The following is a 15,148-nucleotide window of genomic DNA, read 5'->3' on the forward strand; positions in this document are numbered from 1 at the left end:
TTCAAAGAGTTTGTTGGAGGTAATTGTTCTCAGATGAGGGCCATGCCATCTAATGATGTTTTGTCTCTATCAAATGAATGAAACAGTTACAATTGCATAGATAACAACTACTAAAATATGGTGTAAAAGGATGAAAACTTAATTCTGGGGTCTGAAATTTTTGTCTGATTTTTTTGAGAGGTCTTAACTGTTCACACAATTTTCAGTTAATGTTAATTTACTGAGAAATTAGTTGAAACATGTCCTTTGGGAAATTCTGAAGAGGAGGAAGAAAAAATGTGCTTGTATTAAACTTTAGAGTTTGAAATAGAATTTCTGACAATTTTTCACTGTTAATGTTTATGAGAAAAGTGATTACACATGTAAAAAAACTTGGATAATTTAGCACATGGACTGTTAATGGCATGAAATTGGGGTGCAGAGTATAAAGGTAAAATTTTCGCATCTGCTGTTACATGTTGTTAACTCCCTTAGCAGACATTAAATCATTTCAAGTACAATAATAGTGTGGGAGGTAAATTAACTAACCATTAACAATCTTATAAATACACAATTAACATGCCAGCATTTATATGACACATTGATGGGGCAGCAGTAATTTTTGATTGGGAGTTTGCAGACCTTTTAGAAGCCTAAGGCTGTTGCTTATTTAAATAAGTTCTTACTGATTCCAGGTAAGCATGCCCTTTTCTAGTAAGTGCTGTGCAAATAACTAGGTTTAAAAACATTCTCAGTGTACTTTTTAGAATATTCATACTAGATATATTTTGTTGTGTCTGTATTCTCAAGTCTCTCAATCCTGGTCACACTGCTGCAGCTCAAAGGCAAGTAAATTGCAGCCAGGAGACAGCTGCCTTATGGTAGGATATTTACCTTATGGCCCCTGGCTTTGAGGACAATGAGAAATCCTTCAGGGAGACCAGGCCTACTTTCTGTAATGGAAATAGTCAGAAAATAAAAAATAGAACATGGAGTGGCAGCATGGCTGAGGTTGGCAGGAGCCTCTGGAGACCCAGGACAGCCTCCCCACTCCATGCAGGGCCAGCCAGAGCAGCCTGCTCAGGGCTTTGTCCAACTGGGATTTGAGTATCTCCAAGGATACTGGTGGAGTGTCCTTAGCTAATAGCGTAATTTATTAAAATGCAGGAGTAATGTGTTAATAACAAGTACCATGTCAGTTTTATTTCTCTACCAGTTTGTATTGAATTCCTTCTTTCTGCTCTGTTTAATATTAGACAGTCTTTTTGAAATTGTTTGTATAGTTTTAACACAGAAAGGACACTGTCTTTCAGGGAAAAAAGGCCACGCTTGTGGCCAAGGGAGCAAAAAAAGCCAAAATTATGAAGGTTGTAAGTCTCTGCTGTATTGAATATTGTAATTAGAAGATGCTGATATTTGGTGGTCGTGAGGATATGGGTAGAGATGGTGAGTTTGCAGTTTAAATATCACCTTCAAAATTCTGCTTTTGTCATGATTAGATCAGCGTCCAAATAAAGTTCTACTTTTGCTTCCAAAAGTTTAAATGCAGAAGCTGCTTCATGAGGCTCTCAGTATTAATGCACCTTTACAAGGGAAACCATGCAGTGTGCTGGTCCTGGAACAAGCCTGTCTGATGCTTTATTTTACTTTCTTCTTTTAAAATGTGCCAGGAAAAGGGCAGCTGCTTTTCATGGGATATGACTTTGTGTGATTTAACATTGTTTCTTTTCCTTTGATATTTTCTTCTTGCTGACAGAAGTTTTATAAACAGCAGTGTCAAGGTTTGTTGTTTCCACGTTCAAAATACTAACTGAACACATTTAGTTCTGTAGCTGGTGTGACACTTGCATTTTTTCCTCAGATGGGCAAATTATTAGGAAATCAGCTAGGGGGTTGAACTTGGGGAACTGATGTCTATCTTTGCCCCTCTGTGAGCTTAACCCCTGAGACCCTCCTGTCCTGCAGGCTGAGCTCTGGGTGGTTTGGGCTGTGCCCCCCCTGCCCTCCACCAGCAGTGTTCTGCTGCCTCTGGGGTGCTGGTGCTCTGGCAGCTGTTTGCTGGAGGACTGATTTGCCAGAAAATTGTTTTTTTCTTTCCAGGTTGTTTTCAGCAGGTCATTTTTTTGGTGCAGCTCAGGTCCCAGCTATGGCAATGCTGATGCCAGCTTTTGCGAGGTGGTGGCAACATCTGACCATGGCCAGGCAGGAACATGGAGCTGCCCATGCAGAGGCAGCTTAGGCTTGAGTTAATTTAACATAACTATTAACCCACAGCTGCAGTAGGATAGGATAACAGCTTGAGTGTGGTTTGGGTTTAGTGGTTTGTTTTTTCTTTTTTGCTCTCTGCTTTGAGGCTGCTTGAGTACTCTGAAGTATTTCAGGCAAGTGGCAATTACTGGTATTAAAGTGCTTAAGAATTCAGGTGTGTGGGCTATGAGCATAGCACTTTTTCTGTATTAGAACAGTTGCCCTATGCAAAGCGCCATGCAGTCCATGTTCTGCCCTGAGATATTAATCTCTTCATGTATAAAGTTTTTCCTGGAAATACAAAACCTGAAGAGGATTGGTAATAAAGTCATTAAAGAGTTGGTATGTAGAGGCAGGAGAAAAACAGCACACTATTGTTGTGGGTGAAAAGAAATTCAAAACCCTACCTGGTTTTGTAAATTTATTAATTTGAATGGACAGATGTTTCTTGTGCTTCTTTTCTTTGTCTTTCTTTGTGTAGCACTTAAAATATTTTGTCTTATAGCAACCATTTGTTTTAGAGTAGGGGTGTCTGTTGTGTTCTGTTGTCTTAGGACTCAGGATTCAAGCTGTCCTTCAAAACCACTGTATTTTAGGTCGTTCTCAGCAAGCAATGTCACTTAAGTAAAATGGAACAGAGTTAATTCACTGTATGAAACTGAGTAAGTGAGGTTTTGTGCATGCAAAACACTTTTCTTGAATGAGGGTTTTGTTTGTTGTTATTGTTGTTTTCCCTAAATTCTGTGTGTATTATATTTCTAGGTATATGTGTCCATGGAACAAGATGGAGAGAAGATAGTATAGTGGAGTGGTGGGCTTGTGGACAGAATGGCTTTCCTGGACAACCCAACAATTATACTTGCTCATATTCGACAGTCACATGTGACCAGTGATGACACAGGGATGTGTGAAATGGTCCTGATAGATCACGACGTCGACCTGGAGAAGTTTAATCCCTCGTCAGCATATGGGGACAGTGGGTCAGAAACACAGGGAAGCAATGGTGAGACTCAGGGCTATATCTATTCCCAATCAGTTGACATTACCTCAAGCTGGGACTTTGGAATCAGAAGACGATCAAACACAGGTGAGTGATGTTTGCAGCCATTAACCTTTGCAATTTATTTTATAAGTCAGGCTTGCATGGACAAATGAGAGCGTGGCTAGCTAGGTATCTGTCAAACTTTTTGTCATATCAAAACCCTTGTTATAAAAGGACATGTAATGATTTGTTTACTTCAGTATTCTGTCAGCTGAATTTTAATTGCTGTTTCGCTTGTGGATATGCAGAGAACATTGAGGTGTTCAGTTTATATATAGTATATATGAATTTAAATTGTAAAGGTGTTAAGTCTAAATCCAAAGTACACGAACAGTCTTTGAAATTTCTGTTGTTAATGTCTGGGGTGTTAACTTTTGAACAGGATAGTTATTTTTGAGGATAATCTGCCTTGTGAGGCATCAAATCTGTGTTATAAAAGAGAGGAATGAAGTTTTGAAGTTTGAGGTGAGCCAACAATTGAATGATTTTTCTGTATTTTGTTTTCTGATGTTTAATTTCTGAGAAAAACCTTGAGCTAGGATTAAGTTACCAAATAAGGAAGTTCAGGGCTGTAGACCTTTTCAAAATACACTTTTTGTCTTGGCTGGAAGAAAGCTGTCCCACTTGTTTCATATGAGGCATATATAGACTTTATATATATACCCAAGAAATGCTATGATCAAAAGTTCTGCAGTATAAAAATATATATGAAAAAGTTGGGGTGGGGTGGTCAGTTCTGGTATCTCTGTGTTCTACAGTATATATTTTTTCAAATTATTTCTGAAGGTATTATAACACCACCTAGAGCTCAGAAAAAACATCTGTACTCTACCTAAGAAGTAAAATGTTGTATGGTATTGAATATCTTTAAATACCTTTTGCAAATAATAAATTGTCAAAATTACAGAAAACAGAAGGCACTGTTCTCTTGTGATGGGAGAGTTAGATCTGGAAATAAACTGAGTGTAGGACTGACACTGACAGTGAGGAGTGGTGAGCAATGTAGTGTGCCAGACTGCCTCCTCTCCCTCTTGAGGTCTGGTTTAGTTCAGCTGATGGGATAGTTTATGAGGAAGGAGGGGCAAAGTTTAAATTTGTATTGGATTGCTCAAGAAAATAATTCTGATGGATTGTTTCACCAAGTGGGTAGACTGAGAGTAATCTCCATTTCAATTATTGGTTGAAATGATTTCCAGTTTCAGTTTCTGCTGTATTCTAAACCAATGGTTTGGACCCTCAGTCCATCTGGGAACCAGTTTTTTGCCTCTCTCCATCGTGCATGCCTTACATTCCACTGTGTGTGCTGGTACCACCAGGAACCTGATGCAGTTATCAAGGCCATTTGGCTATGATTTGAAACAGTGAGGTGGAAAAAGCATTACAAAGAATGCAAGTTGATCAGCTCATACCCTTTTCAAAAGCACAGGAAGAGCAATGAATGAGATGGGAAGCTAACAATTTTAATATAAATTCTGCATTACACAAGTGCTTATCTAAGTTCCTTATGGAAGAAAAGAGATGCATAAGAACAAGAACTCATTAACTGTGAAATCTGTAATTTTTGCTCCTAAACTGAGCAAACATAAGGATATTTCTTTTTTACTTAACCCATAACTACATGAATAAATTCAACAAGAGGAAGAACATTTGTTCTTTGAAAAGCAGATAATGGGTAGTGTATTTTTGTGTATCAACAGGTAGTAGCTGCCAGCTTTAGCCTGCAAGCTCTACTTTGTTTCCTTTAGGTTTGTACCCTGTTAAATGAAATAATTTCTGCTTCTGCTATCTTTATTGTTTTTCAGTGGAGCATAACTTTATTAGCTTTTGCCAAGCTCTTTTATTATGATAGTTTATTTTATCTTTACCAGGATAGTATCATTTTCATAAATTGTAGAAATAATGTACATTGCATGTCATGTCCAGGAAGAACACCGGGTCTGGCTGCCATGGAATTCTTCCTCCTTTTCTCCAGGAGCAGCTGGGCCCTAGCTGATCTTAGGCTCAGGGCTCCATCTCCTCACTGCCTTCTTTCTGCTCTCTCCAGAGGGGTTAAAAATACTGAGGTGGAGACAGGCTTGTGCAGAGTCCTGGGGATGTGGGAAAGCAGGAGAATTCTCCTAACCCACACGACTAGAAACAAAGGCTCATCTGGTGCTAACAGTTAATGAAACAAGAAGTACATTTGGTCAGTGACATTTTTCACATGGAAAGCTTTCAAACTAACATGTTTCTTGTGGGAATGAACTTTAAATAATTCAGATTTCTAATAGGTGCTGATAATTCCATCTAATTTGGAATTGCCATAATACAGACCCATGTTAATTATCATTTGTGATCAACTGTAGATAGCAGAATAGGATGGGGTTAGTGGAGATGTTGACTGCACTTGTTTGTTTTTTGTTTTTTTAATCAAATAAGATTAAACTTGTATTACTCTTATTTCTATTTTTTGTTTTTTCCTTTATCCATTGGTTACATGTGAATTTAACAACTTATGAATGCAGGTTTGGGAAGGCAATTTTAAGCTACAATCTGTACAGTAAATGGGAGAAAAAAGTGTTTTTCTTTCAGAATTTAATATCTACACTACAAAAGTGTTTTACCCAATATTTAAATTTAGAAGCAGGGATACATCTCTTATTTCACTAAGATACACAGAAGTATTTAGGCACAAACCTCATGTTGACTGAAATGGGAAGTAGGCATCAAAGTTCCTTTTGTTTGTACCTTAAAATGCTTGTTACAAGTGCTAAACCTTGGCGTATTATGTTTTACTACCACTTCCCAGGATAAGAGGTTTTTATGGGGGCAAAAAAATGCACTTCCATGTCTACAATTCAGTTAAAAGACAGAATGTAAAAGAATAATAATGGGAGGGATAGAAAATATTTATTAACCTTTTTCTGGTTGGTGAAATGGCTCAGGAAACTCAAAATGTATCTAAAAATTGTCAGAATAATTTAGCATTCTATAATCTCTTCTACAAACCCATTTCAGTTAATGAATTATCTCAATACATCAAAATTGCTAATATATCCAGCAAATTATTTCCTTCAGTGATCAACATTATTAGTCCTACTCTCCAGTCTAATCTGCTGTCTTATTTTCAGTGGACACTTCGTAACATCAGTGATTTCTTGTGGTCATTGTTTTGGGTGGCTTCTACCAGGTTTAGCTGACCATTTCTGAGAGAGATCTTACTGTTAACAGATAGTTAATTGAAGATATTAATCTAGTACCCTGGCCTGAAAGTTCTTTGACATTATAACTATTTGAGGCTTCTTTCAAACCGTATTTTGAAGATGGAGTCAAAAATATACATAAAGAAATATTATATTCATTTTAGGACTTGACTAATGTTGTGAAGATACAAATCATTTATTTTACTACCTATAAACTGTTTCAGCACACTGAAGAAAAAGCTATGCTAATTTATATAGCTTTGACATTTTATAATTTTCATGATTTTTAGATAAAGGATTTTATATTTAAAACTTTAATAGTCTAGTCTGAGTTCATTTATCTTTAATTTTTGAAACGGGTAGAGTAATTCATAACAGTAATTTTATTCCTGTAATGTAATATTCACTTCAGTTCATTTGTGCATTAAAATTCCTTTAAGACCGTTATTAATGATTTATATAATGAAATGTCATATTAATCACAGAAGTTTTCACATTTTATTATTCTCTTCCATGTTAATACTATCTTTATGATCTCTATTAATGTTTTATATCCTCTAATTTCAATTATAAATCAAGAACATTTTCATGTTTTTGTTGGTATTTGCTTTTCAGGGGTGCCACCTTTAAAATTTTATGACTTTTTCCCCTACATATGCAGTATAAAACATCTTTATTCATATAAAGGTAGTTAATTATGTCTTTGTTTATAGTAAACTTTCATTGACAAACTTATAGTTATAATATTTCTTTTCAAGCTCAGAGACTAGAACGTCTGCGGAAAGAGAGACAAAATCAAATAAAATGCAAAAACGTTCAGTGGAAAGACAGAAATACTTCTTACTCAGGTAAAAAGAAAAGATCTATATTCCTACAGTTTATTTCTGCTTTTGATGATTCCAGATTTTTCAATTTGTAATTTTCACTTTAACTTTCAAAGGACGGAGGAAATACTGATCATTGTATTTGGCTACTATTTCCCACAGTTTATTGCTGGGGGTCGGGTGCCACAGCCACAGGTTTGGTTTCAGCTCTGACTAGGGCTTTCCAAGGCAAAGTATGGAAAAAATATTTAAGTCCTACTTTGTTGGTCTGAATTTTTTTGAGTGGCTGTTTTACTTGTGCAATATAAGGTATTAATACTGTTTCCATGTTCTGTCATCTTCTAGCATCATTATCTTCTGAGGCTTCCAGTGTCTCAGTGAGCAGGAACTGGAGATAGTAAAGTTCCTGGTTTTACTGGGAGGTGTGTAGGGACCAGGACGTGTCTTGCTGCAGGGTGGGTGGTTGGCAAGTGTCTGCAATCAAGCAGCAGGATCATTATCTCCATGTAGTGATGACTTTCTAGCTATTTCCAGCAGCATTTGGTGCAGTGGATGTGATGAATTTCATAGAGGTTACTCTGACAGAATATTTTTATGGGTACTTTTCTAGATAAAAACATCTTAAGAAATACTGTGTATATATTAGCTGATTAAATGAAAGCATAATGAATGCTGCCTTAGCTTATCTAACTTTTCCTTGGAAAAACTAACATCACCGATTTCTCAAAAAATATGCTATTCTGTTGGGTTTAATTATATAATTCAATATTTCTGCCTGAATGTTCTACATCATTTAAATTGTAATATATGAAATGAAAAATCTGTATTCTCTGATTTCATAGTTTAAGATAGTATCTATTCCTCTTGTATTTGACAAACATTCAAACCTTTGTATGGTCTGTCATGCCTACTTCTTTCAAAATTTGTGTATGTCTTAATTAGGTCCCTGGGTAATCTCCTTTGTTTTTTGCTAAATCCTTGTATCTTCCAAGCTGTCCTTTTCAGAACCTTCTCCAGCTCTATCATATCTTCTTCTGAGAGGAATGAACAAAGCTGCTCACCTGAGCAGCACAGTTGCACTAATCCTTAGCACAGTGTTCAGCCCTGTTTAATACCTCTGTTAGTGCATTATAAAATGTTTTTGCCTTTCTACCTCTGTAAGCAGTTGTAGGTTTTAAAGTTTAATCTGCCATGGCCTCTAACTCTCTCTGCTCAATATTTTATAGCATTTGACCAATGATGATGCAGTTCTCTTTTTAATCCCTGCCAATATACTGCTTGGTATTTATTCACATGGATTGCACTCAGACTCCTGTTTCCTGCCGGCTCTCTGCTGTTCATAGCTTTTTATTCACATGGGCTCCACCGTGACATTTTGTTCCATTCACATCCTGCTCTGTCACCCAGCAGCAGTGGAGGTGTCCCCCTCTGCAGGAACGTGCTGGGGCTGTAGGCAGATAGATCACTCCCTCCCTGCTGCAGAACCAATTGAAATAGGAAACAAGGAAGTTGCATAGAACATCCAGGCACTCAGTATTTCTCTTTATCGACAGAGCTGATCTCCCTTCTCTGCTTAGTCACTGCAGTTCTGTGTGTTTGTCACTTGTGTGCATGAAGAGCCACACAGCAGGAAGAGGCCAGGAAAAGAGGAGCCCTAAAGGGTGTCCAGTGTGGCTTCCTCTTTATCATATGTGAGTTTAGCATTATTGGAAAATATGTGTGGAAGCAATAATAACAGGAGTAACAACAGGAATAGCTGTTCTCAGGAAGGGGGAATTTTTTTCCCCCAAATTTGAGCATTTTTTATTTGTTTGTTTTTTGTTATCTTTAACTAGAACACTTCCAGCCAGAGTCTGTTAGGAATTATTTGACAGAATGTTCAATGAAAGTTGTTAGTTTTTTAGAAATCTCATCTATGTTCTTCTATCTTTTTGTGTTGCTCTTCTTAACTGAGTTTAATTTTTTGAAATTATGTAGTTTTCTGGAAAAGAAAAACTGTATCTCAGCCAGCTGAATTTACAGCCTTACAGAATATCCTGTTATTTTAACTCTTTGGTCATGTGAGATGTCCCTACTGGAGCTGAAGTTGCCACATTTTAAAAGGATTTAATCAAGCCTTTTTGGTTAATCGCAGCCTCTCACAAGACTGTTGGGTGTCTCTTAGTGCCAGTATTTAGCACTTTTGCCAACTGTCTTCATTTTCAGGCAATCTGCTGATAAAAATACACTGAGCTTTTGACTAGTTATAAATTTACAAGTTTTTATTTCTCATTTTAAGAAATTAACCAACTCCCTGCAGATGCAGTCCCAAGTCATTCTGCCTTCGGAGCAATTTAATTTCTCTGGAAGAGCAAAATCTAAATCTGAGATGTGAGAGAATCCAAATGTAGGAATGCAGGGCAGAGTCAGTAGAGGAGGGAGCTGATGTTGGTTCTTAGGTAGTGATTGATGGAGTTTGGGGGTACCTGGTTCCTCGAGCAGATGTGGAAAAAACTTGTCCAGATTCAGTCACAGTTTCTTGCAGATGAGATCGATTGGTACTAATATGCTAAAACACCCCAGGCTCTGTCCTGATTATTGTAGTGTCCTTATAATACAACAAGCCCTAATTTTTAAATTTTTTAAAGTATGCCTGTAAATTTTGAGTTACACTGTTGCTGGAAATAAAGTTATGCAGTCTTTTCACATCAAAAGAGATGCTTATCTGAGGCTTCTGTGAGCTTTCACAGGTCACACAAAAAACCCTCTTTAGCAACTTTGTTTTTAGAAAGCTTGCTCTTTTTTTGTTGCCCAGACTCTTTATCTAAAATGATGTTTTCAAGTTTGTCATTTTTTTGAGAGGAGACCATATACAATCTACCATGAAAAGTAAAATCTAAAGAAATTATTCTTTTGAATCAGATGTAGTCCCAAACTATGGGGACAGCATAGCAACATGATAATGCAGTAATGGGGCAGTATAGTATTGCCTTGTAATACTGCATAATACTGTGCTACAAGCTCAGCTGAAATGCTTTTGCTTGGCAAATTGTAGATGCCTCAACAATTCTTCTGCAGAGCATATACTGTTCCTTTGGAAAAAAGTAGGAAAAGCAGGCAAGCAGAAATACCAGTAATGTGTAGTTCTCTCTTTGATTCTTGATTTTTATCTTGACACAAGTGGATCTTGTAGTGTTCAGTTCCCTCTGTATGGGAAAAATCCATCTAAAGGTAGATGGTAGGATCATTTAGACTTCTCATGGGTCATATCTCTGGGCAATGCAAGAGTGGTGTGCTAAAGCTTTTGTTGGTTTTTTATCTTTGATGTTGTTCTCTCTCTTATGAGGTTATCTTTTTGTGGTAAGCAGTAGTCTCTACACCTCCTAGTACAACTACTCCAATCTCTTTTCCGATCTGCAGCAGAGGAGCTGAGCTCACTATTTGAAAAAAAGAATTTCAGAGTAAAATCTCCTTGTTCTGGGAAGCAGTCAATACTGTCTGTGCGACTTGAACAATGTCCACTGCAGCTGAATAACCCCTTCAATGAGTACTCCAAATTTGATGGCAAGGTAAGTGGACCAGATGTTTTTCCTCTTGTATCCAGGTGGTCCTTGACCTGAAGATGGTGGGCCTAAGGCAATTCTTCTGTGCATTTACATGTTCAGGCTTTAGTTAGTTACTTTAAAGTGTTTATCTAGAAACATGATTCTCTTAGTATTAGATGTAGTGGTTCCAGGTTCAGTAGAACAGTTTTCCCCATTTTCATTACAAAATTGTGCTTTACCATTGGGCATACTTTACCTTGCTGGTTTCTTCTCCAGTCCTGGGACATCTTTCTACGGGGCTGATTGTGAGACTCTTTATATCAATTACTGCATATGTGGCATTTAAAAAAAATATTCTGTCTAGCCACGTCACAGCACTTGATGAATATTCCATGATCTATTCCATTTTTATCTTCAAAATGTTACAATGAGAATGTGAACAGCCACTGTCTGTTTTGAGGTGGAAAAATGAAGTATCAATAGATCAATATCTGTGGCAAGAAAAGGACTAAGCAGTGTAGTTTTGCCTAAATACTCATGTGATGCACAGAGGAGGTTCACAACAAACCTGGTAGGTCAAATTCATTCCTTGACTGGAGTCAGCTTGCATTTGGTATTACTCAGATTTGTAGATAATTGTCTTTCTTTGTGTGCATTTTAGTTACTCTTCCTTGTCAAATATTTTTCTGTCATAAACTCTAGAAACTGAAATACAAACATCCGTGTGATGGATCAGTGTCGTGTTGTTCCAAAACAATCATAAATACTGCACAGATTTGCTTTCTGCTGGATTTGTTTGTAGAATCTCCTGTGGGAGTCTGAGGTTTGAGCTTCATTACCATTGTGATGAAAGAATTTTATATTCTGTTAAGTATTCTTAAAGTGGAAAGTCAGATATGCAGTTCCACTAGATATCTAGAAGTATTCAGAGTATTTGTGAAATGGTAATTTTAAACTATATAGAAGAGCTGTATGTAGTAATTATTAGTGTTAACACAGTTTTTCAAAATTTCTGGCCTCAGTAATAAATGACAACAGTACATCAATGCTGACAACATTAAGATACCTTTTCCCTGGATTCAAGGCTTGCTGTTCTTATGTCATAACATTTCAATTTGGCAAGCATTTAAATAAATGTGCCTCAATAGTCAATGCACAGAGGAAGTAAAAATGCAGCATTGCTTATATTACTCTGGTAAGTTTATCAAAAGTATGCTTTTAAAAATTTGTTTTCTATATTTTCACTTATATTGGCTATTTTTAAATACCTACCTGACCATCTGAGATATAGAAGAAACATTTTATCTCAGTAATAAGTTGTTTCCTTCAGTTTTGTTGTATTTTCAGTCAGTAATGTGAACTCAAATACCATCTAGCATTTAATAATTATTTAAAATGAAATATCTTAGGTCTCATTTATTTTTATTGATAATAGATGAGCAGTGTTTTTCACATAAATACAATTCTTTCAGAGAATAGTGCATGACTTATTTACATAATTAACAGAGCCACATATCTCTTGGGGAAATGGTTCATAATTGGGAAGAGGCAGGGGGGATGAGGAGGGGCTAGGGGCCTAATTAAACATGTCTTAAAAAAACCCTACTTAATTATGTATTTACTCTAGGGATCACAGTGGCTCTGAAATCTTTGAGATTATAACTAGGCCTTCAGTTTATATATATATATATATGTATGTATATGTTATATATATATATATATGAGTTTTGTGACACAGATCTCAGCTTGCTAACTGACACCCATTCAGTGGCTCAGCAGTGAAGCAGGAGGAAAGCTTTCCCTGCTGTATTGAAGCTCTTTGTCTGTGCCCGTGCTCATCTTAGCTGCTTTCAGAATGGCTTTAACTTACCCTGAGTTCTGCTCCCTAACTCTCCTGAAATCAAATAAAGCTCTTCAGGGTCCTTGCCAGCCCCTGCCTCCAACATCTGATATGTTGTTTTAAGCTGGTCAGTTAAAAATAGGAGAAGGTTGCATGCTGTGGTATCAACGAAGCCAATTTTTTAAAATGCTTACATTTTGCAGGTGTTTTCTGCCAGATTTAGTGTCTTTCTCGTAACCACTTCTGGAATTTTATGAAATAATAAAATTTTAAAGCACTCTAATTTCTTCTTGTTCAGATCCGTTCATTAATTATCAAAATAGTGGAGAATATGGCTTGTGAAATGCAACTACAATGGAAGCATTCTAATCAGCTCAAGAATTCATGTGATTCTTGCCCTGCAGCTACATGGGACAGATCTGTGGCTTTTGTCTACATCACAGAACTTCAGCTCTTAGCTAAGGACCCACACAATAACTACTCTTGGTTGTACTTTCAAGTTTTGTCTTCAAAAAGCTAAAGTAAACCTAGCCCCTGAATCTGTTTGCATGGTTTGTAAAACACATGGGTTATACAACTTGCTTGACAAATCTTGAAAACTCTGGCTAAGAATATTGTATGAAAAGAGAAGCCTTGAGTTACTCATGGTTTCTTCATATGTCGTTTGTAAAGAAAATTTCTTGAAGGCCAAACTTCTGAAAATTAAGTATCTATTTTCTAGAGAACTTCAGGTGTATTTCTGTTTACAGATCAAGTTTTTATGTCATATTGTTCCAACTTGCCAAATCTTCATAAGACTGGGAAAATAAGACTGGTTCTAAGCTGTTTGAAAGCTGTAGCCAGGTACTACAAATGAAATACAAGAAAGCTGTAATGGCTCGTTTCAGCAACACAGCTGTGAGATTCACACCATCCAGATGACTTACACATTACCTGCCTGATTTCATTAATTGTTTTAAAAACATGTGGTTTTCTTTCCATTCTGTAGAAATTCAGAATATTTATTTTCAGATCTCCAGTGTAACTTTGTGAGTTGCTGGAAAGCATGGCAACGCGTTTTCTCTGAGATATTAATCTTAAAGGATACTGATTTAATACCATATTACTGTCAAAGCTATTCAACTGCATGACCATTCCCACTAGTAAGAAAAATGTTACCAACATGTATTTAGTTACTGGAACAGAAGAAAATTATGCTAGAATCAGATGTTCAGCTTTGTAGAAACCGTGTAGTGAATAAGTAACTCCCGCTAAGGCCTTTGTTTACAGTTCTCCTTCACATCATCTCTGAAGCCAGTCCACATCCATTTTTCTTCCAAGTCTCTACTATCTTTAAGGAATGTAAATCACCAAAATGTTTTGTCAATTCCATTTTTGACATGCCTGTCACCAAATAGCTGCTCCTGCATCCCCAGAAGAATGTCAGCAAACACAGGATTGCTACAGGACATTCCAAAAAAGAGATGCTAAAATTATGCAAAATAATCAGAGGAAAGATGGAAAAACACATATTATAAGAGAGACTATTCTGTTCCAGAATAAACTTGAGTTGCAATGCACAAAACCTTCCCTGCATGCAGACTAGAGGTTTCTCAAGATATTTTTGCTCCTATTTTTATGACTACTGGTTGAAAATGAATTAGGGAAGTTTAGCTTTTTTGCACTGTATGGAGGGTTTGTGGTTTACTTGTTTGCTGGAGAGAATTTAAATAAAAATAGGTCAATGTGATTTTTAGCTGGACAGATGCTAAAGAATCCTGTTGCGAGGAATGGTCCCTCTGTATAGTGCTACACAACTTCTTGTGGCTAATTTTGGCAATGGGTTAAAACCCAACAATTTCTCCTGTAGCAACTGTTTTAAAGATCAGGCTGTGGAAAGCAGGGGGGGGAGGGATAATTCATGAGTGCTAATTGCTTGGCTGTTAATTTTCATAAGTGTTGATAGAAGCAGTTCCTTAAATTAAACTTTGGTTAAAATGTATCAGGGGAAATATTCCACAATGTCGGGCCTGAAGTGAAAATTAATATGAATGCTGTGGCAATTAACACGTACTGGTTAATAGCTTTTAGCAGCATTTTGGGATGATAGTCCTTAAATACATTTTTGCATGCTGCTCTTGTTTCAGTCTTGTTTGACTGTATGTCTGGATAATCATGAACAAATGTTTTCTACAATCTCCAGTATTAAATAGCTTTACTCAAAGAGACTAGATAACGAACTTAAGAAAGAAGCAATACCACTGTAATTAATATGGAAAATTTATAAAATAATTAATCCAGGATTAAAATCTCACTGTGAAAAAATGCATCTTTTTATTTAAATATTTTGCCTCTAAGCTGAGTACAATATTCCTTGTCTGAATCCTAAATAAGTTTACATAGATTAGGTTTTTTAAAGCTTTTGCTTATGCAGCCAATTTTAGTGGTTTACAGAGTACCTGCACTCGTAATACATTATTAACAGGAGTCATGCTAATAGCTGAGTTGTATTTAACTAAACCACCCCAATA

General features: G+C 36.6%; 1 protein-coding gene across 1 annotated transcript in view; it reads left to right on the forward strand.

Annotated features, from left to right (window-relative positions):
- The window catches only part of MAPKAP1 (MAPK associated protein 1), an 85,905-nt gene that overhangs the window by 5,720 nt on the left and 65,037 nt on the right, over positions 1–15,148 (forward strand). Inside the window, 3 exon segments of the mRNA XM_030461348.1 lie at positions 2,989–3,313; positions 7,209–7,298; positions 10,674–10,822. Coding sequence (XP_030317208.1) covers positions 3,055–3,313; positions 7,209–7,298; positions 10,674–10,822 — 498 coding nt within the window. The 5' untranslated portion in view covers positions 2,989–3,054.

Source organism: Calypte anna, chromosome 17 (genome assembly GCF_003957555.1).
Source record: "Calypte anna isolate BGI_N300 chromosome 17, bCalAnn1_v1.p, whole genome shotgun sequence".
In the NCBI taxonomy this organism is placed as follows: Eukaryota; Metazoa; Chordata; class Aves; order Apodiformes; family Trochilidae; genus Calypte; species Calypte anna.